The sequence below is a fragment of the Macrobrachium rosenbergii genome, chromosome 17 (genome assembly GCF_040412425.1).
Source record: "Macrobrachium rosenbergii isolate ZJJX-2024 chromosome 17, ASM4041242v1, whole genome shotgun sequence".
Lineage (NCBI taxonomy): Eukaryota > Metazoa > Arthropoda > Malacostraca > Decapoda > Palaemonidae > Macrobrachium > Macrobrachium rosenbergii.
Genome location: NC_089757.1, coordinates 40,044,021 through 40,069,694, shown reverse-complemented (window position 1 = coordinate 40,069,694; position 25,674 = coordinate 40,044,021). Strand labels below are relative to the sequence as shown.

The window sequence follows — 25,674 nt, the reverse complement described above, 5'->3', positions numbered from 1 at the left end:
TCGTATCTTCATTACAACTGACTCACAGCGGAAGACGGAAGTACAGATAGCTCGTGACAATGACGTCACTTATATGGGCGGCGCTTAGGCACTGCTAGCAGGTTCATGAGCTAATACATCTTACATCTCCCTCCCAAAAATATTACGAAGAGGGTAATATTTTCCAACTTATCATTGACAACACATTGGCAACACTAAAGACAGACAATATGACAAGCGAAATGACCAACACTTTTTAAAGAAAAATATTCGAGACAGGTATGGCAAACCACATTCATAACGAGTAATGGCAACATCAAGATGATGTAAAAGTAGAGAGAGTGAAAGAGAGAGAGAGTTCAACATCAGTGGCACTAACATACAAAGTGAAATAATCATCACATCAGCAGCAAATACGAACTCAAGGTACATTTAAACTCAGCAAAAAAAAAAAAAAAAAAAACACTTTCATCTTGTAAAATGCAGAATCAAAGCATGGTTAATTATACATAATCGTTCATCCAGGCAGGGCCTCTCTCTTCCTTGAGGGCCGTACCTTTGGCGTTGATGGGGAAGACTTAGGCTTATGAGCCATTTCGTCTTCGGTAGGAGTGGCTCCTGTTGGCTCACTGGCGGGCAGTTCAATGACCTTGAGGTGTCGTCTGTTTCTTATCGATGAACGCCCACTGCCATCTAATCTTACTGTGTACTGCCTATGAGGTCGTTGCTCGACCATAATTCCCAGCCTGTCCCAGGCCTTAGTCATCTGGTTCTGAACGCTAACGTGTGTGCCTGGCTGTATGGGCGTGAGCCTCCTGTTGGTGCCGCTGTCAATTATCTTCTTATTTCTTTTTGCTACTTGACGTTCTCTTTTTTTCTAATGGATTTCCTCCAGTGGCGGTCTACCATATATAGTTGAGTTTTTGCGGTCGGAACACCATCGCGTAGCTGTCTCCCAGTTGCCAGTTGTGCCGGAGATTTATTTATACCCCTCAAGGGCGTGTTCAGGTACTGTAGCATGGCCAATGACACCTTGTCGTTATCGAGGCTCCCAGTCCCACTGATACTTGTTCTAATTATCCTCTTTGCGGACTTAACCGCCTCGGCCTCGGCTCTCCCATTTGACTGCGGGTAGTGGGCAGATGATAGGCGTATGTCAACTCTCCATCTCCTATAGAAGGCCATCATTTCTTCGCTCACTAGGTTGGTGCCGCCGTCCGCATCACAGACAATTGTTCAGGTGTTCCCCACCGAGTGAAGTAATTCCTAAGTTTTGTCATGACCTTTGCAGACGAGGTGCCATTAGGGAAGTGGGCTATTTCTAGCCAGCCTGTAAGCCTGTCACAGTATGCCATGTACGTGTGTCCTGCAAGCTGAAACAGGTCCATGACGGTCTGTTGGAACGGATACTCTGGGGCAGGGGTCATCCTCATGACTTCGGCAGGCAGTGATGGTGAGTGGGCGTCGCACGATGTACACTGTGAACGATGATGCTGGAGGTGGCCCTCGATGCCCGGCCAATAGACTGAATGTCTCGCTCTTCTCAACATTGTATCAAGGCCTTGATGTCCAGCATGAAGGTTGGCGCTACCTGACCTGATGGCGGGCCCTTCGGGAATGACAAGGCGGATGCAGCTGTCGTTGAAACAGTATGTGACCAGGTTGCCAGATGTAGACAAACGTTCCCTGACGCTGTAGAAGGGCCTCAAACATGCAATTTCTTGGGATTTCTTCGGGTTCCAGTCCCCTGCAGTCACTCGAGCGACTAGTAGCTGATATGCTGGGTCGTCCAGGGCGGCCTCTTCAACAATTTTCTCATCTATGGTGCACTGCTCCTGTAGGTTTTCTGTGATTGCTGACACCATGGCAATCATTAATTCTTCGTTGAAGCTCTCATCCTGTCTATCTGGCGCGGTCCTCAGGGCAGGAAATCGAGAGAGGAAGTCAGCAGCATGATTTCTCTTGCCTGGTAGGTATTTAACATGGAAATTATACAATAATGTTTTCTCCTGCAATCTAAACAGTCTGGGGTTGGTAATATCGCCGAGACTTCTATTGCCTAGTAACTTAACTAAAGGGCGGTGATCTGTGACAATTGTCAAGTTCGGGCAGCCCAGTAAGAACAGCCGCGCTTTTTTTTTAAACACCAGGCCACCGCAAGGGCCTCCCCCTCCACAGCTGCATACCCAGACTCGGCGGGCGTGAGGAAACGACTGCCACAAAGCGCTATTCTCCAACCATCTCTACAGCAGAAGGGGGTGTCGACGGATGTACAGCTGCAATATTGCTGGAGGATGACGAATCCCACGCCCTCTTTACTCCAGTCAGTGACTGCAACAGTCGGTCGCAGCTTGTCGTCGGTAGGTGAGGCCATCCTTGGCTAACTTGCAGACGGTGTTTTGCACTTGACGAAACCTCTCCTGAAGGGTGCTCATCCCCAATAGACCTGTTTGCCCGAGGGCTTCATCAGTAGGTCTCTAAAGTGGGTCATGATAGGCGCTGTTGTCAGGAAGGGGGCCAGCTGATTGACGAAACCATACCATGACCAAATGTCAGATATTGTGGGCTTTTGGGGCATCGAGAAACTTCTGATGGCGGATAGACAATCTTCTGAAGGCTTGTAGGAGTCCCAACCGACGTCAAACCCAACGAATTCCACTTCTTTCTTGCAGAACTTGAATTTTTCTGGTTTTAAGGTGATGCCTTTAGATGCACAGACTGCGAGGAAGTCATACACATGCCAAAAGGCCCCTTCCACACTTGAATCATAGAGGAGTGTGTCGTCCACACACTTGAATTTCCTGGGTACTTCTTCAATGGCATCATCGAAACGACGTGTATATGCGTCGGAGGCAGAACAATGCCCCATTGGTGTCCTTCGGTATTGATACCTGCCCCAAGGTGTGATGAATGTAGTTAGGGATGCTATGCTGTCCAGTTCAGTTCCACCTGGTGAAATCCCCGTCAGGCGTCGGCCACAGTCTTGTATGAGCAGAGGGGAATGCTGGATACCATATCGAAGGGCGTCGGGGTATGGTGGGTCTCCCTCCTACAACTTGCATTGAGCTTCTGATAGTCGACTGTACGTCTTGGTTGCCCCGATTTCTTGGCCACGATCACCATACGTGAACACCATTCTGTGGGCTCCCCAGGGGGAGCTCGTTGTAAGACCCCTCTCTTAATGTCCTCCTCCAACTGGGCTTTCACCTCTTTTTTCCCAGTGCTTGGGTACTGACGCAGGTGTGTGGCAGGCATAAGGAACTGCATCAGGTAATAGGTGGATACGGTGGGGTTTCCCTTCCATTACCGGGGAGGGCTCTCTCTTGGTGTTGAAGGTCGTGCTCGAAAAATGGGCTAATAACCAGTCTTCCAATCTGGTAATATTCTCCTCAGTAGGGGAAAACGGGATGGTCGACGGTCTTGCAGGTTGTTGATCGGTTGCTTCGACGGACGTATGGGTCGCACTTGCACTTGCTGTGGGGCGGAGTCCGAGAAGGGGGCATGGTTTGGAAACGTTTCTGGCACAAGACCTAGTTTCTTGCAAGCGTCCAGGATAGATAAAAGTCAATGGAAGACTTTACGAAATACACTTCCTGGGTTGTGTGCCTCCCCTTGTATTCTATAGTACACAAGGTCGACCCTAAACACTTCAGATGTAGGTTGGCAAAGTCTCGCAACCCTCCCTTCAACTTCAACCTCAACGCAGCCGGTTTCACGTTCAACGTCGCAAGAACAGCGGGTCCCGCAACACAAACCTGGGCACCACCAGTGTCCGGCACCGCTCAGACAACGGACCACTCAGCTGAGTTGGCCAAGCATACATCAACACGAATAGTTGGTTGTGGGGACTGCCCGTTCCGCAACCTTGCCTCTGCCGCTACGACAACTGCAGTCACTGCACTCACTATGTCCGACTCCTCTGCCAGACCACTGACGTTTTCTTGGCGCTCCGCCCTCTGTAACACTTCTTCAGGTGTCCAGTTTTACTGCACCCGTGACATGTCGTGTTTCTTGCGGGACATGAGGAATACCCAGAGGCATGACGAATACCACAATTACCACAGAGGCGTGATTGTACTTTCACAGGGGCACTCTTGTCATATTTATTAAGGGCGGCAGCCACCTCGGGTTCTTCCTCACACACTTCGGCAGCAGCTGCTCTCTAGGAAGCTGGGAAGCTGCTAGGCCATGCCCTATTCATACGAAGGGCGTCGTCACGGGCGGCCTCAAACGCACTGCACATGACTCTGAGGGAGTCGATATCACGAATATCATTACATGACTGAAATACTTGCCTTTTTAGCACTTTATCACTTAGGCCTACCATGAGCTTACGCAATAGCATATATTCAGATAAATCATGATTACAATTAGGACAAGTGAATGCACAATCGGTAGCCTTTTGCGTACACTTAATAAAAAAATCATTAAAGGACTCACTAGGCTCTTGGGCCAAATCAAAAAACTCTAGCCACTGCACTGCTTGATTAGAAGCTTTTATCAATAATTGCTTAACTGCATTGAATGCCCCTTCAGTAGAGAGGGCACTCCACTGCGCGTCGGTATATCTAGAATCAAGTGCACGTTGCAATATCGGGACACAATGTAGCCTTATGTGATGAACAGCCTCGTTAGGCTTCACCTTGCATAGCTGCAACCAACACTCCATTGACCGTTTCCAAGACCTGAAGGCTGCAGGGGACACCTCAGCCTCGCACTTTTCTGGAGCTGCTGATGAAGGGATCCTTGGTTGGGGGACATTGCTACCCCGGAGTGACAACGCTGTTATCTCAGCCTGAAGGTTCTGGATGGCCTGTTGCTGGGTTTGTAACACGTGTTGAGCCTGCAGCATTGAAGCCGGCGATATCCTGACGCCGGTTCCTGAACTTCCTGTCCTTGCAATTCTGCCCCTGGGGGATGCAAACGAGGGTCGTCTCGGCGGTGGTGCCATGCTGTACTATGGATATGGCTGTAGGTCCTACTTCTTCATTCACTGCGCCATGTTGGGTCTAATGCTAGGCAGGATCAGGAAATGATACTCATCATGGTTTCGTATCTTCATTACAACTGACTCACAGCGGAAGACGGAAGTACAGATAGCTCGTGACAATGACGTCACTTATATGGGCGGCGCCTGGCGCTGCTAGCAGGTTCATGAGCTAATACATCTTACAGGGACCAAACTTCCCACTGCTGTGGAATTTGCAGTGATAGGAAGACACTTTTTAAAATTAATATGGCCTCTGTATTCAGAGCAGAATTATCAGCAGTCTTGTGTACTGTTTAGATGATTAGAATTGCAGCACTCAACAGTCTGTCATTTGCAGTGTTTCTAGATCTGTAGAATCAGTCTCACATTGTTGTTCATATATGTCCCTTTTTTGCAGTACTAGATCAGACCTATTTACAGCAGACCTATTTTCAACAGATTACAGAACCTTCTTCAGTGCAGAAGATCAGATACAGTAGACCTATTTTCAACAGATTACAGAACCTTCTTCAGTGCAGAAGATCGGATACAGCAGATCTATTTTCAATAGATTACAGAAAGCTGGTTTAGATATTGAGCAGGTATACAGTGACTGTTTGGGTTCTTAATGATAAGCTGAAGGTAGTTAACATTAGTTTATTAAACAGGTTACCAATTTGTGATACAGTGTTGACGAGCCAACATTTTGGAGAGCGGGTGAGATGCGAATGCTGTTCTGGTCACGTGACTTGCCAAAACATAAACAATAGATATGACTCACAAACTTAGACAGCGTACCCCATAATATTCATATGCTGATTACTTATAAAATCTAGATCATAACATTCACATATTGTTACATCTCCCTTCTTTTACATTTTCTCAACAAAATTTGGAAGAATTTTTCTTCTACGTAAATGGTCCCTGCAAAATACATCTAATCCTACATACCTAGTTGGCTCTCTAAAATATCCATTCCAATTTTAGACCAAGGTCTAGAAGGAAAATCATGTGAATTTAAGGATTCCTTGGTTTGTCTACTACCATACTTATTACACACCACACAAGACGAAACATAATTCTTTATATCTGCACCCATGCCAGGCCAGAACAATATATCTCTACCATACCTAATAGTAGCATCAATCCCATTGTGAGCATAATGAATTTGTTTCAGCATGTAAGACCTTAAACATGATGGGACAACAATGCAATTACCTCTAAAAATGGTATCATTATCAACAGTCATTTCATCCCTAAATTTAAAAAAAGATCCTATGATTTCAGGAGCCTCTTTGCAATGAGTGGGCCAACCTTTTAGAGTTGTTTCTTTTAACGTTTGCAATGCAACATCACTTATGGTCTTTTGTCTAATATCCTCAAGTCTCTCATTTGTCACAGCAACATGTTCTGTCATATTTACATTACTAACCTTTTCAAATAATGCAATTACATCAGATTTATCAGTTCCGAAAATGTATTCGACAAAAAATCTCTACTCAGTGTATCTGCTATATACATTTTACTACCTGGTTTATACTTGACACTCAAATTAAACTTCTGCAACTGCAATAACATGCTTTGTAACCTTTAAGGACATTTCAGTAAGGGTTCCTTAAAAATACTTTCCAAAGGTTTGTGGTCAGTTTCTACAATAATGTCTTTGCCATAAAGATATTGGTCAAAATGTAACGCCCAAAAACAATGGCTAACATCTTTTTTTTCCATTTGTGCATATCGCTGTTCTGTTTCAGTTAACGATTTAGAAGCATAGGCCACTGGGTGACCGTTTTGCATTAGGACAGCACCTAATCCTGACATTGAAGCATCACACTGTAAAGACACATTACAATTACTGTCAAAATATTTCAAACAAGGAGCTTCAACAATTAGTTTCTTAATCTTGGAGAATGCTTCATCATGAGAAGAGTTCCACTTAGTTTTACACTGTTTAGCATAATGATTTCCTCTCTTACATGTGGCACACACTTGAGCATATGCTGGACACATCCTAATTTTATGGGTTCTGTCACAATATCTGCAATTTTTTATAGACTTATTTCGAGGATTTGTATACTTATTTTTCTTCTTCCCAACGACATTAACTTCCTCTTCTTCAGTATTGCTACTGGCCATATGCTGCTTTTGCTGAACTCGCATTTCATAGTTTTTTACAAAATTCACAGCCCTTTCTAAGGTAAGGTCAGTGGTTTTGTATCCATCTGCACATGATCCAGTAATTTCTCCCTAGCCTTATCACCATGTAAATTAAGGACGAATTGATCTCTGATCATTTCTTCTTCATTATCATAATTACAAGTTTTGCATAAAATTCTTAACTGAGTTATGAATTGGTCACAACTTTCATTAGATTCTTGTTTTCTTGAGAAATTTATATCTCTCCGTAATTATATTTGATCTGGGACTGCATTCTGCATCAAATTTCTTCAAAACCTTATCTATCTTACATTTATCTCCATCTTGATCCCAAGACAATATATTATATTTCTCAACCCCTAACTCTCCTATGACATGCAAGAAAGTTGCTACCCTTTGTCTGTCAGCTTTTTTCTAAGCCTATGGCAATTTCATAGTTAGCAATTAAATTTCTTCCATTTGAGGGCTACAATAGTACTTGCACTAAAGTCCATAGGACTCGGTGGGGTTAACTGTATATTCATCTTTATGGTACAAAACTACCTTAATTGTGATTTTTTAACCCATTAGGAAAATTATGCATGTCGGCTAACGGCTTAGCCTAGTACGTCAACAAACTGGTCCGGTAACTTGTAAGTCGTCACTTACCCTCACTTCTTCCTTAATCCAGCTTATATGTAGATAAGAAAGATCCTGACACCATGTTACGGGTTCTTAATGATAAGCTGAGGGTAGTTGTCACGGGAGAATTTTTCCCCCACCAAGACATTAAGATACGATGATAATAATACTACTATACAGATGCTCTGTTGTCAGTCTTCTTGCCTGGAGACAGGGGTCGGAGAATGGTACTGTGTCATGGTACTGATGTCATAGTTGACAAAAATGAAAACACTTTATAGTCACAATCACTCTTACTGTAATGTAAAGATATTAGTTTACACTGCCTGGGAATTAGGAGGCCTGTCCTACCTGCTATTAAATAAATCCTTGTGTGTATGGGTCTTATTACTGATGAGGCCAGGTGATGTCTTCCCACAAAATTGAAGTGCTGATTTCCATTTTTTGGTACGATGGTATTGAGGAGAAAATCCCTGGTACTCAGTTCGTTTCTTTATTACTCATTACATCATGCCAAATTTCTCCCAGGCTTAAGAATTGATTCATGTCCACTCTAACATCATGCCAAATTTCTCCCAGGCTTAAAACAATTTTTAGTCTTCAGAACTCCTAATAGATAAACCAAAATTAGCCAAAATGAAGGGTGGACCAGTTATAATGGACCAGTTGACATAATTTTCACACCAACAGCAGTTGTTCTCGTCCCAACACATCTTATCTTTTTTTAGTGTTACCAATATGCAGATGAAAGATTCAGGACAGCGCTCCCATACTCAGAGCGAAAGAAAAACAAAATAAGGGACTGGGCACTGCTATGCATTCGATGTCCACAGCAAAAATGAAAACACTTTATAGTCACAATCACTCAGTAAAGATATTAGAGGAGGATGATGAATCAATTCTAAATAAATCACTAAATAATTAAAGGCATATTTTTTTCCCATTACAAAGCTTTCCCTCGGGGAAGAATTGATTCATGTCCACTCTAATATCAAGGACAACTTTTCTAATGGAAACAAACAGCTCCTTAGATGGGGAGTGTGGAAAACAGGTCTTGTACAGTAGAAACAAGCAACGATCTCAACTAGAGACTAAAGGGGCTCTCGCAACAACATAAAACAAGGATATACTTGAGTACTAAATGGGGACACTACCCTATAGGTGTGCATTCAATACAGCTTTCCTAATAGCTTTGTCTAGCCTAATACTGGGGTTGGATTGACTCCACTTACACAGGATGTCACATCACTCTGCAACAAAAGAGTTCTCCACATATGAGGACAGAATTTACTCCTATTTAGGCGTCCTAATGATTATCAGACTCACCAGAGCTCTTGGCTAGAAACGACTCTAAACTTGAATCTCAAAGGGGTTTGGAAAGTGGTGTACTCTATCCTCTAAGATGTACCAAACCAGTACTACAAGAGCAAAACTCTGACAATTTCCTATATGACAAGACCCATAAGACCACAATTGCATTCCCAACCAGGGCACTTTGTGAAAACTTGTACTAAATGTTTTACATTATTTCTTTGTTCACAACCTCAAAACTATAAAGTTTTCACATTACTGGCCATTGCGAACAGAAAAAAAATATACTCATCAACCTTAAACTAAGTAAAAAGAGAACATAAAAACGTACAAAATTACAGTACTGTACATCATTACCAATATTAGAAAATGCGAGTCTCTACTACACTGGGGGAAAACAAAGTCTCTCCCCTCAGCAAAAGTCCATGTACATCACCACACAAAGTCTATATCTCTTCAATGAGACATGAGGGAGGCACAGTATTCCTCGTACCTCTTGTACGAACTCCTTCAGTTACTATATCAGGCACATTTTCAGAGTGCTCTTTCATGTTAACTAACCATTCTTCATCACCGTGGAATGGCTTTAGTTTATTAGCAGCTCGTTCTACGATTGTATCGTCAAACAAATTTTTCAACACATAAGTGGATCCATCTCGCACAACTTCTATCACTCTATAGGGTCCGAGCCACTTAACATTTAATTTTCGACTAGTACCAGGTATTTGAGTCTCATTTGATTATCTCATGAACTTTGGCGATATCAGAATCACTCACTTCATCATCAATTGATGGCAATGTAGTTATTATTTGTGTAGCAGGTCTCCTGCTAAAGAAGACATAATGTGACTGTTCACCTGTTGTTGCGTGGACAGCATAATTAAGGACCCGTTGGGTCTCGCCTAAATAGGTTGGCCACTGATAAGGATGACCCTGACACATGACATTCAACAGGGTCTTCATAGTCCTATGCATTCTTTCTGATATGCTGTTACCTTCAGGATGGTACGGTGTGATGAAACCAGTGTTTATGTTGTGCTTTTGGCAAAGATCTCTAAACTGCTGTGATGTGAATTCAGTACCATTGTCAAGAATTACACACCCTGGAATTCCAAAATCATTTAAATATTTCTGAAAATTCTTACTGAACACTTCTGTAGTCTTATTCCTCAGTGGGTAAAACTTCACAAAGCGTGAATAATGATCAATCACTGTAAGAACGTAACGGTACCCGTTTGCACCAGACATCATATCTGTCAAATCAATACTGATACGCTCCAAGGGTTTATGTACTGGTGGGAGTTCTTGGAATTTCTGCTGTAAGGATGAACTGTCTTTATGAACCTGACATGTAATGCATTCTTTAACAAACTTAACCACATCAGATCTAAGTGAAGGTCAATAGAAGTAAGTCTCCAGAGCATCAATAGTTTTCCTCTTCCCTAAATGACTAGCAACAGACTCATGACCAAACTTCAAAGCGGCTTTCCTAAGCTCCTGCAGAACCACAAGTCTTAACTGAATACTATTGTCATGCTTGTCAGCACTCAGATATAACAAGCCTTCATACAGCATAAACTGATGGATGAACGCTCTGGGAAACTTCTTCCTAGGCAGTTTTCCTCCTTCTAAGTATGCAATCAATTCACCCCATCTTGTTTCACCTACCTGCTTAGCCATGTATTCTTCCTTACTCAACCCAAGATAATTGTCTTGATTATTGTGAAAGATTGCCCTAACTGGCCTACTTAACTGATCAGCTACCTCATTGTGCTTTCCTGGCCTATACACAACTTTGAAGCGATAATCCTGCATTTCAATAATCCATCTATTCATCCTAGGTGACTTTGTCTTTCTTTTGAATACTGACGCAAGAGGTTGATGGTCTGTGTGGATTGTAAACATGGTACCCCAAAGGAAATGATGAAACCGCCTACATGCTAACACAATAGCCAAGGCTTCCCTATCAGTAGTATAATATCTCTGTCCTACAGGCTTCAATTTCTTTGAAAAGTATCCAACAGGTTTCAAAAGGCCATCACTCTCCTGCATCAGCACTGCACCTACATGATCCAGACTAGCATCTGTGAATAGCTGAAAAGGTCTTGTCATGTCTGCTTTTATGAGCAAAGGAGTTGTCATAAGGAGCTGTTTCAACTGCTCAAAACTAGGCTGACACTCTGGTGTCCATGCAAATGGCTCTTTCATTCTTAAGAGATTGGTTAAGGGGACAGCAATTTTAGCAAAATTTTGTATGTGCTTGCGATAAAATCCACACATTCCTAAAATCCTTCTAGTTTCTTTGACATTAGTAGGAGCTTTCATATCTCATATCTCTGATGGTACTTATGTTGTCAGGACAAGGCTTGCATCCTTCTCTGGATATTATATGGCCAAGAAATTTTATCCCTTCTTGCGCAAACTGACACTTCTGATGTTTAATTTCACACCTTTTTCACTAAATAATTTGAACAGCTCTTCTAATCTCTCAATTAATTCTTCCAAGCTGGGTGCCCATACTACAATATCATCTAAATGATTCTTTATGTATCCCTTTTTTAGTAATGGAGCCAAGATATTACCTATTACCCTTGAAAATATAGCTGGGCTGCAACTCAAACCAAACGGTAACCTCTTAAACCTATATAAGGAGACTCCATCACTAAACGTTGTCAGATCTCTACTATCTTCATCTAATTCTACCTGATAATAAGCGTCTTTTATGTCCAATGAAGCATAAAATTGATTCCCTGATGCTGGCTCAACTAACTCTTCTAACCTAGGCAAAGAATGGATGTCAGTTTGAAGGTGGGTATTGACTTTTCGATAGTCCAAGCACATTCTTTGAAAATTGTCTGTTTCATTATAATGACTTACCAAAACACTGTAAAAGCTTTTATCTCTTAAAATTCGACACGTCCGAGATATAAAATTTCAAACTTTGTTTGGAACGCTGATATAATTGGCGGAGACCCGACCCCACCGGATGCGGTGGGGGTGGTGTGGAAGGCGACCTACCCACTGTCCCAGGTCAGTTTCAATCTCGGGCGTATTATGAACGCATCTCGCGCGTCCGTCTGTCTCAAACTGTTTGGTTTCCTGCAGAACCTCGTTGTGTTTCTTTCTGGCATATCTCCTTGGTGAAGTACTCAATATCCTGTTTATTAATCTAGCTAGCGTAGCTTTGTGAATTTGGTAGCTATGTCGGATTCCAGTTTCTCTGGATCCAGAGTTTGCGCAGGGAATTTGTGCTCTTCCAAACTGGTCAAACTTAAGTACGACCGCCATTCTTTGTGTACGGCATGTAGGGGTCAGGAGTGTTCCCAGGAGAACACATGTAGTGAGTGTATGGAATGGAGTCAGGAGTTTTGGCAAACGTACAGTTCCCATCAGGTAAAGCTGGTTAAGGATAGGGACAGGAAAGCTTTTTAAGCGTAAGGAAGCTAGGCTATCTTCTTCGCTGGTGGCATCGGCGTCATCTACTTTACCGGGTGTTCCTCCCTCCTCTCCTACCCCCTCCTCTACCGCTGCTTTTTCCCCCTTATATTCCCCCCTCTTCTTCACCAGCTTCCCAGTATGTTTTCCTAAAGCCAAGCCCAGCCTCGAGGCTGATAAATCAGAATTCGTGCTTTTTAGAAATCAAATGGAAGCGCAAATGAACGGTTTCATGGAGTCGGTCTTTAGTTTAGTGCGTTCGCGCCATAGTCCGAACGTTAGCGCGGGTGATGACGTCAGTGTTAGTGATAACAATGTTGTTGTTCGTGATCGTGTTTCAGGTGAGTCTGCTCATTTTTCTGACTGTTTTGAGCAAAGGCAGCTGTCCCGCTCGCCTTCTGAGGCTAGAAGACAGTCCGGCGCTGGCGAAAAGGTCAGAAATTCTTGCCCACGAGCAGGCTCGTCCTCTAAGGCACAGGAAAGCCTTATCCCTGGTGGTGTAAGTAGTAAGCTTGACTCGTCTGCGAAGCGTCGAAAAGCTTCGGTAAGCCGCAAAAGTGTTTCTCCATCGACGCGTCGATCTTCTCGCCGTCGCCGACATCACAGGATAGTGTCTCCAGGATCTTCGTCAAGACGGTCATCATCGAAGCAGCACTACCTAAGTTTAAGTTCTTCAGGGGAGAGTAGCAGCAGTTCATCTTCAGTCTCTTCATCTTCCAGCTCTTCAGATCCTCCCCCTCCTCGTCATTGCAAGTGGGATCATGCCTCTCGACCCGTAAAGAGGCAATCTTCAGATAATTCCTACTCTAGGGTTACTAAACTCTTTAAGAAAAGGACAATTAGCCCTGTACCTGTTACTCAGGGTGGGGTTCCGATCAAGAAGTTACATTTCACACGCTCCCTCCCAGGTCACCTAGGGCAGCCAAGATGCCTAGCCCTCTCCAGAGAGGTCGGCCTCAAGGGCCCGGGCCCCTTCCTCCCCCTCCTACACAGGAAGCGTCGGCTCCTTTGGCTTCATCCTTGCCTTCACAGGAGTCTATTCTGCTGGAAGAGAAACTAGAAAAGGTGGTCTGCAGAGTCCTCCACCGCCTCCAAGAAAGCATTAAAAGAAGTAGAGGCTTGGTTGGAAGCTATGAGATCCTCGGGTAAATCGTCGTTTGCGTACCCTCCTTCAAAGCTGTCGAAAAGGAGGCAAAATTATTACAGCACAGGAACTTCTTCACTGGGCTCTGCAATTTCAGCACAAGGGGACTTTGGCTCCCTTGTGGACCCTTCAAGACGCATCTCCTTTGAGGCGGCCAAGACCTTCTTTTCTGCCCTGGATGTAGAACATTTTTCCAAAAACCTCTACAAGCTCCTAGAGATTGTCAGCTTTCTCGATTGGTCAGTGGGAGCTATTTTTAAGCAGGTGGAGCAGGCTAATGTCGCAGAAGACGTCTTGGAGAGAATCACAGGATTCCTTTCCTGCACCGACATTGCTATCCATGATGCGGCAGGCGAACTTTCCTCCCTCTTCGCCATGGCCACTCTGAAGAAGAGGGAGACTTGGTGCTCTTTCTTATCTAAGTCTGTGACTTCTTCGCAGAAGACGGCGTTTGACAAGGAGGGCCTTTTCCCAGAAGCAGTAGTGGAAGGCGTCCTTTCAGCCATGGACAAGAGGGCGTCATCACACATCCTGTCAGTGTCTTCCAACAAACCGAGGCCTGCTCCCGCTCCTTCGACCAAGGTGGTATCTCCTCTTAACAGACATCTGTTTCGTAACTCCAGGCCCAAACCTTACTCAAGGTCCCGCTCCAACTCCAGGGGTCACAAGTTCTCCTCGAAGCTACAAGGTCGTCCTGCCAGTAAGTAAGAATCCTGTCCTCCATGCACTGGTGGGGCCAGACTCAGCCTCTTTTGGGAGGAATGGAGAGACAGAGGTGCAGATCAGTGGGTGGTTCAAGTGCTCCAGCTAGGCTACCGCCTTCCATTCGCCCAACCTCCTTCCTATTTTCAACTTGACTACACCCTTTGTACTATTTATGAGAGGTATATACCTCTCATAAATAGTACAAAGGGTGTAGTCAAGTTGAAAATAGGAACACTGATAGGTACCTACAATAAGACTGACGAAAGGGACATCATTTCAATAGCTCCCACATGTCGAAAGATTAAAATTAGGAATGAGCTGATCCCTGAAAGCATGCGTGTTGTACCAGAACAAGGATGCACTAGAGAGAAAAAGCTGGAAAATTTGATTGCACAGCAAGATTGGTCACATTTAGATGATGAACAGCAGGCCCAATTAAAGAATCTGGTCAAGGAAAATCACCAAGTTTTCACAGTGGAGTAGTGAAATAGGAAATTTCAAGGGAGTTCAGGGACATATTAAAGCCTTCGTACCACCATTGGCCTTTAATTCTGAGGTATATTCGAGTATTGTATCTTTTATTTCATTTACAGACACAGCATAAATACCTGCAGCAGAGGGAGGTAGGATAATATTTTTCTTTAATTTTATCTCATCTACTCCAAGGCTTAATGGCTGAATAGTTTTGAGATTCCTAATTCTCCTTGTGGAAGGTCTCAGTTTAAGAAGCCGCACATGATGATATGTAATATTATCCCAAATTACTATACCCTTTATACGATCCCATGTTAGACGAGCAACCCCAAGCAAATCTGCGCCCAATAGAATTTCTGTATCTAACAAGTTGTCTGGCACAATAAAAAATAAGTGAGTAACAACTCTAGTGCCACTATGAACATCTAAATAAACAGATCCTAGTACTGGTACAACTGCCTGGGTGACTCCCTTTAACCTTGGTAAATTTCTCATCTTGGCAGGCTTCAAACCTAAGCTTTCCACAAAGGATTTCTTAACTATACTGGCACAGCTACCTGTATCAACTAAAGCTTCAATCATGTTATCATTAACCACCAGACTGTTACTAGGAGCTCGTGCCAGACTCCCTAGTCAGCTTGTACCTACTTTTCCTGGACATCCTACATGACCTCTCCTACTATTTTGTTGGAAACAATCGAAACAAATTCCCTTGGGAGGATCAAGAGGACAATCAGACAGATTATGGTCAGTCACTCTGCAAAAGGCACAATATTTACTATTACTCTTTTGTTTCTTCATGTTTACTTTCTCCAGGTTTTTATTTAACTCTTCAAGCTTCTTTCTTAAATTATCTAGCTCACTTCTTTTGTATTTCCCCCTGTTGAACACCTGTTACTGGGGTTGATGACTGAAGATTCCCAGTGCCTGAAATTGGCAAGACTCTATTCCCATTACTACTATTCATTCCTTGAGCCCTATAATATTCTTCTTCAGCCAATGTCATGAAATTTTCCAACGGAATATGGTCTGCTAAGAAATCAATTAGTTTGGCTTGGGCCTGTGAACTCAATCCCTTATAAACCTTTGTCTTAAGGAATTTATCTGATGTTGGAATTGGATCATTGGGGAATTTCAAAGTTAAAGCTGAGATTTTACACTAATTTATTAATAAAGGAACTAGGAGGTTCATCAAAACAGTAAGTCATGGCAGTAATCTCTTGCCATGCCTGTAACAGAGTGGCTGAGCCAATAAACTGCTTCTTCATAAGTTTCTTAATCTCATCCCAAGATACATTATTACCCTGTTTTACTAATGCTGCTGTTAAGAACGTAGCTATATCCGGTTCAGCCGGGCCATTGCCACTTCTATTCTCCTGTCATCTGAGCTAGTGCATGACTCTACTTGTCTCTAAAAAAAGTATTAAGTCTGTTGTCAGCAAGAACTCCCTTGAGTTCAGAAAGTTTGAGAAGGGCTACATCTTTCGGCTTTAACACTGGTACATTCTGAGGAATTGCTACTGGAGAATTTATTGAATAAAAGTATGGATTGGTATTATTAAAGGGATAAGTAGGCTGTGGTCCAAGGAAAGGATTGGGTTTAACAGTCTGTTGACCTTGCGAGGGTTTTGACAAGAGTTACATGATGATGGATCAGGTGTGGATGGTTGTGTAGGAGGTTGTATTACCACTGCAGGGTTAGGTGGTGTTGATGAGACATTTATGGGTATTAAGGGCACTGTACTTGTGATAGTAGTTGTGTTTTGTGGTGGGTATTTGGTATTTGTACGAGGTGGTATTGGGGTCTGTATTGTGGGGTTCCTGTTATGGTTCTGAGGTGATCACATGAGAACGGATCACTTGGAATGTGAGACATATGTGGTGTAGACATTATGGGTGCTTGAGTGTTATTATGTTTGGGTGTTAAGTGTTGTATTGTCCCCTGTATGTCAACCAACTTCTGGTCCAAGTCTTTGATTTGATTTGTTAGATCTCCCACTTGAGACCAAACGTCCTGGTAGGATTGAGTGAAGTTCTTAACTGTCTGTAATGCTTGTTGTGTTTCTTGCTCTAATTGAATTAGGTCAATATATGATTCATCATTACCAGTTGCCATCGTTACAATATTTCAAACACTTATATACAATCAAATAATAAAATGTAAACTACATTGAGACAATACAATACAATCCGCCACTATATAAATAATGAATATGCATGTAAACAAGTCATGACCTTAATCAGATAAAAATCAACAATATTGTACAAAGAAATGCATACAATATGACAAAACATTATAAGTGACCTACATAAAATATAGGCACAGTGGGTATGGATCAATAGCACTGGACTACAGATCCAACACAGCTGCCACCAAATGTCATGGGAGAATTTTTCCCCCACCAGGACATTAAGACACGATAATAATAATACTACTATACAGATGCACTGTTGTCAGTCTTCTTGCTTGGAGACAGGGGTCGGAGAATGGTACTGTGTCATAGTTGACACGGTGGGTATGAAGACTACTGACGTTTATGCTGCCTGGGAATTAGGGTAGGCCTGTCCTGCCTGCTATTACATGATATTCCTTGTGTGTATGGGTCTTATTACTGATGAGGCCAGGTGATGTCTTCCCACTGTGAGGCAATTGAAGTGCTGATTTCCATTTTAGTGGTAAGGTACGATGGTATTGAAGAAAATCCCTGGTACTCAGTTCGTTTCTTTATTACTCATTACATCATGCCAAATTTCTCCCAGGCTTAGTCTCCCGGACTTGGTTAATTTACATAGTCTTCAGAACTCCTGGACTAGATCCAATTTACATACTCTTCAGGACTCCTGGACTAGGTCCCTTGCAAGGGATAGATAATAACTTGTATTAATAATTTGGTAAATTAGCCAAAATGAAGGGTGGACCAGTTGGCATCCTTTTCACACCAACAGCATTCTCGTCCCTTACATCTTATTTTTAGTGTTACCAATATGCAGACGAAAGATTCAGGACAGCGCTCCCATACTCAGAGCGAAAGAAAAACAAAATAAGGGACTGGCTACACTGCTATGCATTCGATGTCCACAGCAAAAATGAAAACACTTTATAGTCACAATCACTCTTACTGAAGAGTAAAGATATTAGAGGAGGATGATGAATCAATTCCTGAATAAATCACTAAATAATTAAAGGCATATTTTTCCCATTACATAGTTAACATTAGTTTCGGCACAATTTAGATAGTGGTAGGTGAGTTTTGATCATTGGTTTCCGACTTTTTGCCCATTTTTTGGATTTGCCTTTGAAATTTTCCATGATGCCTGACACTAGTAGTTCTAGTATTAGGTATTGTAGCAAAGGCTGCAATACGAGGCTTACTAAAGAATCCTATGACTCTCACACTATTTGTGTTCAGTGTAGGGGACAAACATGTTCAGTTGATTTACGATGTGAGGAATGTAGTGAATGGGATTTAAAGAAGTGGAAAACTTTAGATTCACATCCTAAGAAACTAGCTAGAGATAGGAAGAGGAAAGCTGTTGCTAGGGAGTCTAGTAAAGCCTTAGCTAGTTAGGATTCATCCACTAAGTCGGATACAATTTCACCTGTAATTTCTTCCGTTCCCATTCCATCTCCTCCACCTGTGCAATCCTCTCCTTTACCCGGCTCTCACATTTCCGATCCCAACACCATCGTCAGTCTGGAGTCGAAAATCGACATGCACTTTGAATTAATTGTGCGATCAGTCGCTAAATTAGCATCATCATTGGAAATGATGGATAAAAGTAAGTCAGAGTGCCCCGTGGCGCCCAGTGCTAGTGCAATGGTAGTGGAGGAGGTGGCTGTTTGGCCTGCTGATTCTCCTAGGCCAAGGTCCCTGGCATACTCCCCAACACCTGGGAGGAGTCAAACTGGTAGCCTAAGGGAGGTCGGTTGGGTCTGCCCCCTAGCAGTCGCCCCCTCGGTTCAGTCTGTTGGTGAATCCCAGAGTGCAACCAAAGGCTGTTGGAAAGGCCTTCAAGTGAGTGCTCACTGTATGTCCTCCAGCTCTGAGGATTTTAGTCCCAGGTGCTCAAGGCCCTATGCGGATAAATGATGCCTGTTGAAAAGGCGTGTAGTCGACTTCAAAAGATCTTTTCCTGTGCCTTGTACGAAGGGCAAGGATTCAGCGCACCCAGTGCCTGGGCTTTTGCCCTAAATATCATACGTCCATCCCTCTTGCAGTCACTGGGATAGCCCGGAGTAAGTCTCCTCTGCTACATCAGACGACGATCGTAAATTGGCACCGAAGCACCTTGTTGGGTGTGTAGACGTTCTTCTTTGCACAAGGGAACCTGTTCATCAGGAGTTACGTGCCCAGCACCATCACCTCTACAATCAGCGCCCGAGCTGCCAGCAACTACTGCCGAAATGCCCAGGCTCCCGTTTACAGATGAGCGCCCATTGGCACCCGTTTGCCGTCAAGTTTTGTCATTGGCTCCCTTCTCTACAGTGCTCCCTGAGCGCTCATTTTTGCCCGCTCCTCCACCGTCTCGTTGTAGTGTTGTCTTGGATGGTGTTCTTCCTTCGGTTGACCCAATCCAGAGCAAACTAGATAGCATTCTAAGTCTGCTTCAGAAAGCTCCTCCTACAGCTCAGACAACAGCGGACTTATCACTTTCTCCCGTTTCTTCTGAAGGAGAGGTCATTCTGGATCAGGATGTTCCTTTGTGTGCGTACTCGGCGTTATTGAGGTTCCTGCTAGCTACCTTCCCAAGTTGCTTTTCAAAAGCTACTCCCTCCTCTCCTGCTTCGACTTTCTTCATGGAAACTCCCTCAGCTGGTTCTTTGAGGTTACTGAAACTGGTTCTCTCCTCCTCAGCGAAGAAGGCACCGAACGAAGCAGAAGTATGGTTCTCTGAGAAGAGGGAGCAAGGTAAAGCAGTTTTTTGTTTCCCGCCTTCCAAGTTGTCTAGGTCGAGTTACAGGTTTTATGCAACAGGAGAAGCGCCTTCCCTGGGAGTCTCTGCCTTCCCTCAGGGAGACTTCTCCAGCCTTATCGACTTGGCTAGATCAGCTTTCACCTCAGCCAAAATTATGTTTTCAGCTTCAGAACTTGCTCATCTTCTCAAGAATATTTTTAAGATTTTCAAAGTGATGAGCTTCTTAGACTGGGCGGTGGCCGCACAAGATTAGAGACTGCTCTTTTTTGCCTCAAGATACTTCTTCAGACCTCTTAGGAGTACTTTCCTGTATTGACAGGGGTGTTCGTGACAGTACACAGGAGTTAGCTGGTCTTTATGCCATGGGTGTACTTAAGAAAAGAAAACTATGATGTTCTTTTACTTCAAAAGGTGTCACTCTGTCTCAGAGGTCGGCTCTCTTCTTCTTCTTCCCCTTGGACAAGATCCATCTTTTTTCCTCAGGCTACAGTGTTAGACATTGCCTTAACCTGCAGAAAAAGAGCACTCAGGACCTGCTCTCCCAATCTGCGAGACGCCCCAAGGATTCTTCGGCTCTTCCTCCCAGATATTTGAATCCTCTGCAGCCTACTCCCTTTTGGAGCTCCTGTCCTAGACCATATACTGGGACAAGCAAATACCCGTTTCCCACAAAGTTCCATCAAGAAGTCTTCCTCTAAGGCTTCCACCAAGAAAGGAAGATATAGTCCTCCATACTCAGGGAGGAGCGCTGCTCCTCCTCTTTTGGGAATGGTGGGAACAAAAAGGAGCGGAATTCTGGATAGTGTCTGTCTTGGAGGAGGGGCTACACTATCCCCTTTTTGAACAAACCACCTCTAGTCCGCAAGCCTGTCTAATTGACGGCTTACTATCCAGGCTGAGAGAGATTTGCTGCACTCTTGCGAGAAGTCGAGTCTTTCGTTCAGAAAGAGGCTATAGAGGTAGTAGAAGACAGTCATTCTCCAGGATTCTACAACTGTCTCTCATTGTACCCAAGTCATCGGGAGGCTGGAGACCCATTTTGGACATAAGTGCACTGAATGTCTTTGTCAAAAAGACAACCCTCAAGATGGAAACAAACCAGACAATCCTAGCATCCATTTGCCAGGGAGAATGGATGGTGTCCATCGACATGCAGGATGAGTACAGGTTGACCATCACTAATCTGGCATCATTGGGACCTAGAGGGTGCTGGATTAGCCATTTTGCCGGATTAGCCATTTATTAGGCTAGAATACACGAAACCCAGTAGCTAAGCACCTCATCCTAGAATTAAAATATCCCATAAATCAGTACAAGTTGGTTAATAAAGAAAAGACAATTATCAAATACAGGTAGTGCTCGAGTTACGATAATTCGACTTACGATATTTCGAGTTTCTGATGAGGTTAGCAATTAATACTGGGCTGAAAATATTTAGAAATGTTTTTAGATTTCCGTGCAAGGCGCAGGCAGCGAGAGAGACCAACTTACAATAGACCAGCTTCTTTTCCTCCATCTCTTTATTCTATCTGCTAGTTAAAAAAGTAAAAGAGAATGATAAAAGTATTGTTAGTAACGTTATACTCTTGCGTAAATGTGTACAGCCATAAACGACCGAACGGGAAACTGTTGTTTTGCTAATAATCGTATCGGATAACAACTGTTGTGCTTGTATTTCAACCATCGTACAGTAATACACAATTACTGTAGTTATGTTACAAATGACGTTAAGTACTGTACAATAGGACTAAAATATTTTTTACACTATACCCTTGTTCGCTTTGGAGAAAAGATCGGCAGGGAAATATACTGCTACAGTAACTTTAAGCTGCAAGTTGTAGCTGAAGCTGAGAAAACAATATTCAAGCTGCTAATGACTATAAATTATCGTGCATCGGCAACATGGATGAAACGCGACCGTAAATAAAACTGGAGAGAATGTATTTTAATCAAAACTACTGGGCATGAAAGAATACAAATTACTACTCTTTTCACGACGATTAAAGATAAATACGTAAAGCTCGTATTATGATGAAATCAAGAGAAAATAGCGAACGGAATCTTGATTTTTTTTACTAAAAAAAAAACATGCCCCCAAAACGGCCAGCCGCGATTCCCGCAAACGTCATATATTAACGAAAAAATAGCTTAATTAATTTCACAACGAGACCTATTTAAGTTGTATTTCGACCTAAAAACACTTCGTATAACGAAAAATATCCTTGTCCCAAATAAATAAACTATCCATATTCATTTACGCTAACTAGAAGCAAGAAAAGTGCTTTGAACTTGGTTAATGCATGATATCGATTCCCAAAACAAAACATTGATTGCAATTTATAATAAAAAAGCAATATGAGAATATACGCAATTGGAAACAATGTAGTAAAGCATAACTTTTTAAAAGATCCATGAAAAAGATGCACATTCGTTATGTTGATGTTTGTATAATACTGCTAATATGTGAATAGAGTTCAGTATAATGTAGGCTAGGCAACCAGTTTGTTGATGCAGCACCTGCGCCACCAAATCAGGCAGCTGGCGAGTGAGTTAAGCGCAGTGCCCTGGGAAATTTGAAAATTAGTGCGGAAACATTAGAAATTACTCTAGCCGAAATTTGTGCCGGATTACTGATTGTTCCGGACTACTGATTGCCGGATTAGTGATGGTCAACCTGTACTTTCATATTCCAGTTCATCTGACTTCAAGAAAGTACCTCAGGTTTGTGTTTCAGGGCAAGGTGTTCCAATTTCAGGCTCTGTGCTTCGGTCTCTCAATGGCTCCTCAAGTGTTTACCAGGGTATTGGCTCCCCTAGCGAAGTGGCTTCATTTGATGGGGATAAAGATCTCTCTGTACCTTGACAACTGGTTACTACATTTCCGCTTGGAAGTTCATTGCACGTAGGACATTCACAGAACTCTTCTCCTGGTCTAGGTACCCTTTCGTCCATGGAACAATTTGTCACTCTGGGAAGACTACACCTGAGACCTCTGCAATTCTTCCTCAGAGCCAGCTGGAACAGGAAAAAGTTCCCGGACTTGTTTGTGTTCCCGATAACGGTAGAAATCAAAGAGGATCTTCGTTGGTGGAGTTCCAGGAAGAGGCTATCAGAAGGGAAATCTCTTCCCTCTGAACCCAAGCGTAGAGTTCTTTTCAGACGTTTCGAACCTAGGCTTGGGAGCTCTTTTAGGGTCAAAAGAGGTGTCAGGCACCTGGTCTCAAGAACAGCAAAACTGGCACATCAGTGTAAAGGAGTTACAGGCGATATTTGTGGGTCTACAGTGCTTCGCTTCAGAAGTGCATGGAAAAACGATTACAGTGCATTCAGACAGCACGACTGTATGAAACAGCAAGAGTTCTTCTCTGGTTACACCAGACCAACACACAGGTGATAACGAATTGAGCCATCAGAAACAGATCCTTCTCACAGAATGGACATTAGACCCATTGGTTTGTCCAGGAATCACCGACTTCCTCTCTTCTGCCCACCAGTACCAGATCCCTTAGCATGGGCAACCGATGCGATGTTGCAGGACTGGTTGGGCAAAGATCTGAATGCCTTTCCCCCACTCAGTTTAGTGAGACAAGTCCTCAACAAATTCCGGTCTCATCAAAACCTGTCCATGATTTTGATAGCTCTCTTCTGGCCAGCAAAGGAGTGGTTCCTGAGACTGCTGTCACAGAAGCAACAACTTCTCAGGCAGCCTCACTTCCGACAGTTCCTCCAAAACCTGTCTTCTCTGGCCCTAACAGGATTCAAACTGTTAGCGAGTGCTCCGAAAGAAGGGCTTTTCAAGAGCTGCTTCAGACACGATTGCTAAGTGCAGAAGACAGTCATCAGATAAAGTCTACCAGGCTAAGTGGTCTATCTTCAGGTCTTGGTGCAGACAAAATAACGTGTCCCCTTCTAATACCTCTGTAACAGAAATAGCGGACTCTCTACTGTTCCTATGCTCCACTAAAAGACTTACCACCTTTACCATTAAAGGCTACAGAGCAATGTTTAGCTCGGTTTTCCGCCATAAGGGAATGGACTTATCATCTAACCAGGATTTGTCCGACCTGATTAAGTCCATTGATACCGCAAAGCTTAAAGAAAAACCTTTACTGTCCTGGAATTTAGACCTAGTACTTGAGTGGCTGACCAGTTCACGTTTCAAGCCCATGCAGTCTGTCTCTTTAAGGGATCTTACCAGAAAAACTTTTTCTGGTCGCCTTGGCCACTGCCAAAAGGTCCAGCGAAATCGACGCTTTGGACAAAAGTGTTGGATTTTCTCGGGAATTTAGTTTGCTCTCTTCCCTAGGATTTTTAGCCAAGAATGAATCACCATCAAATCCATGGCCTCGTTCTTATATGATAAGAGCTTGTCTGAGATAGTAGGCCCGTCTGAAGAAGAAAGAGCTCTCTGTCCAGTAAGGGCCCTTAAGTTTTATCTTCACAGAATGAAGACTGTTCATGGTACATCAAGGAACATTTGGTGTTCTATGAAATATCCCTCTTGGCCTCTGCCTAAGAATGCCCTGGTATTCTTCCTCAGGGACTTGATCTCAGAAGCTCATTCCATGGTGACCGAAGAGACTCTCCTCATGCAAGGTAAAAGCCCATGAGATAAGAGCGGTCGGTACATCTTCAGCCTCTAAGCCCAGTTTATCCCTCACGTCGATTGTGCAGTCGACATTTTGGAAGTGCAAGTCAGCGTTTGCATCTCATTACTTAGGGGATATCGAGACTACTTACAATCAGTGCAGTACCTTGGGTCCGTTTTTCGTGGCTGGCATGGTGTTGGGGGAGGAAACGTAGAAAGCAATGTCCTTTCTTTAATCTCTTCGCCCTGCTTAGGGTGTTGAGTTTTTTGGGGAGCCTGGGAATACTATGTACTTAGAGTACCCTCCAGTCTTTTGGTTGTTAACGGTTGGGTAATGGCATTTATAATTTTGTTTTTGGTGGTTATGGTGATTATATCTGCTCTGGTTATTTTGTGTGGTACTGTGCCCTGGGCAGGGCCATCTTGTATTCTTTGTTAGCCCTCAGAAATTAGTCCATTGCTACAAAGCACCCACTGCAGTAGTAGGCCCTTAAGGCTTTACTGCCTCACCTCTACTGGATAAGATGAGCACCAACCAGAGGCAGTGTCTACCTGTAGCAGCTTTCTTATCAGGTAAGGTTCAACAACATTGGTTCAGTGTTAGCAAATTTCTATTCTCAAATTCCTTACTATTAATAATGTTGTGGGGTAGATATGTCCAACCTTCCCACCTCCATTCAATGTGGGAATCAGCTATGTAATTACTGGGCAAGTTACTTATATAATAAAATAAAGTTTTATATACACTTACCCAGTAATTACATGATCGGAGCCCACACACCTCCCCTCGCTTGGACATAAGGGCATAAACAAATTGAAGATCTTTGCTATGTTGTACCTCTACTTACCCCGAAAATGGGCGGGGCGCATAGCCATAGCCAAAACAAACTAGCATGGCATGCAATTTCAAAATTTTAAGATGCCTGTTAAAAACTAATAGCAATGTAATTACTGGTAAATATATATAAAACTTATTTTATTCTAAAAATGTCATGTTTACGATGTGTGGTTGCTAAGCAGCCAATAAAAATTCCATTGTGACTGAGCTGGCATTTTGGTCAACTGTTGTCACTACCCTCACCTTGCTTCAGTGGATCTCCTTGGCACTTGTGCATTTTTCATGATTTGACAAGTATTACTTATGTGCTTGCTATTTTATTAATTATGGCAGAGAGTAGTGTTACTCATATGCCTGAGAAGCATGAAATTAGAGGATTTGAACAAGGTAAAGTGAAATTAGAGGATTTGAACAAGGTAAAAGTGAGAATATTGAGTGTTTTGAAGGCTAACCAGGACCTTCTTTTGGTTGTAAACTCAGCAAGGCCAGATACATGGAAGAATAATGTTGTAATCACTACATAATGAAGGTAAGGCA

At 43.1% G+C, this 25,674-nt stretch overlaps 1 protein-coding gene across 1 annotated transcript in view; it reads left to right on the top strand.

The window, feature by feature from the left end:
- The window catches only part of LOC136847895 (dnaJ homolog subfamily C member 11), a 186,528-nt gene that overhangs the window by 70,802 nt on the left and 90,052 nt on the right, over window positions 1-25,674 (top strand). The window contains exons 8-9 of the mRNA XM_067119935.1: window positions 13,470-13,506; window positions 18,320-18,344. Of these exons, the coding sequence (XP_066976036.1) occupies window positions 13,470-13,506; window positions 18,320-18,344 (62 nt within the window). The remainder of the gene's footprint in view (window positions 1-13,469; window positions 13,507-18,319; window positions 18,345-25,674) is intronic.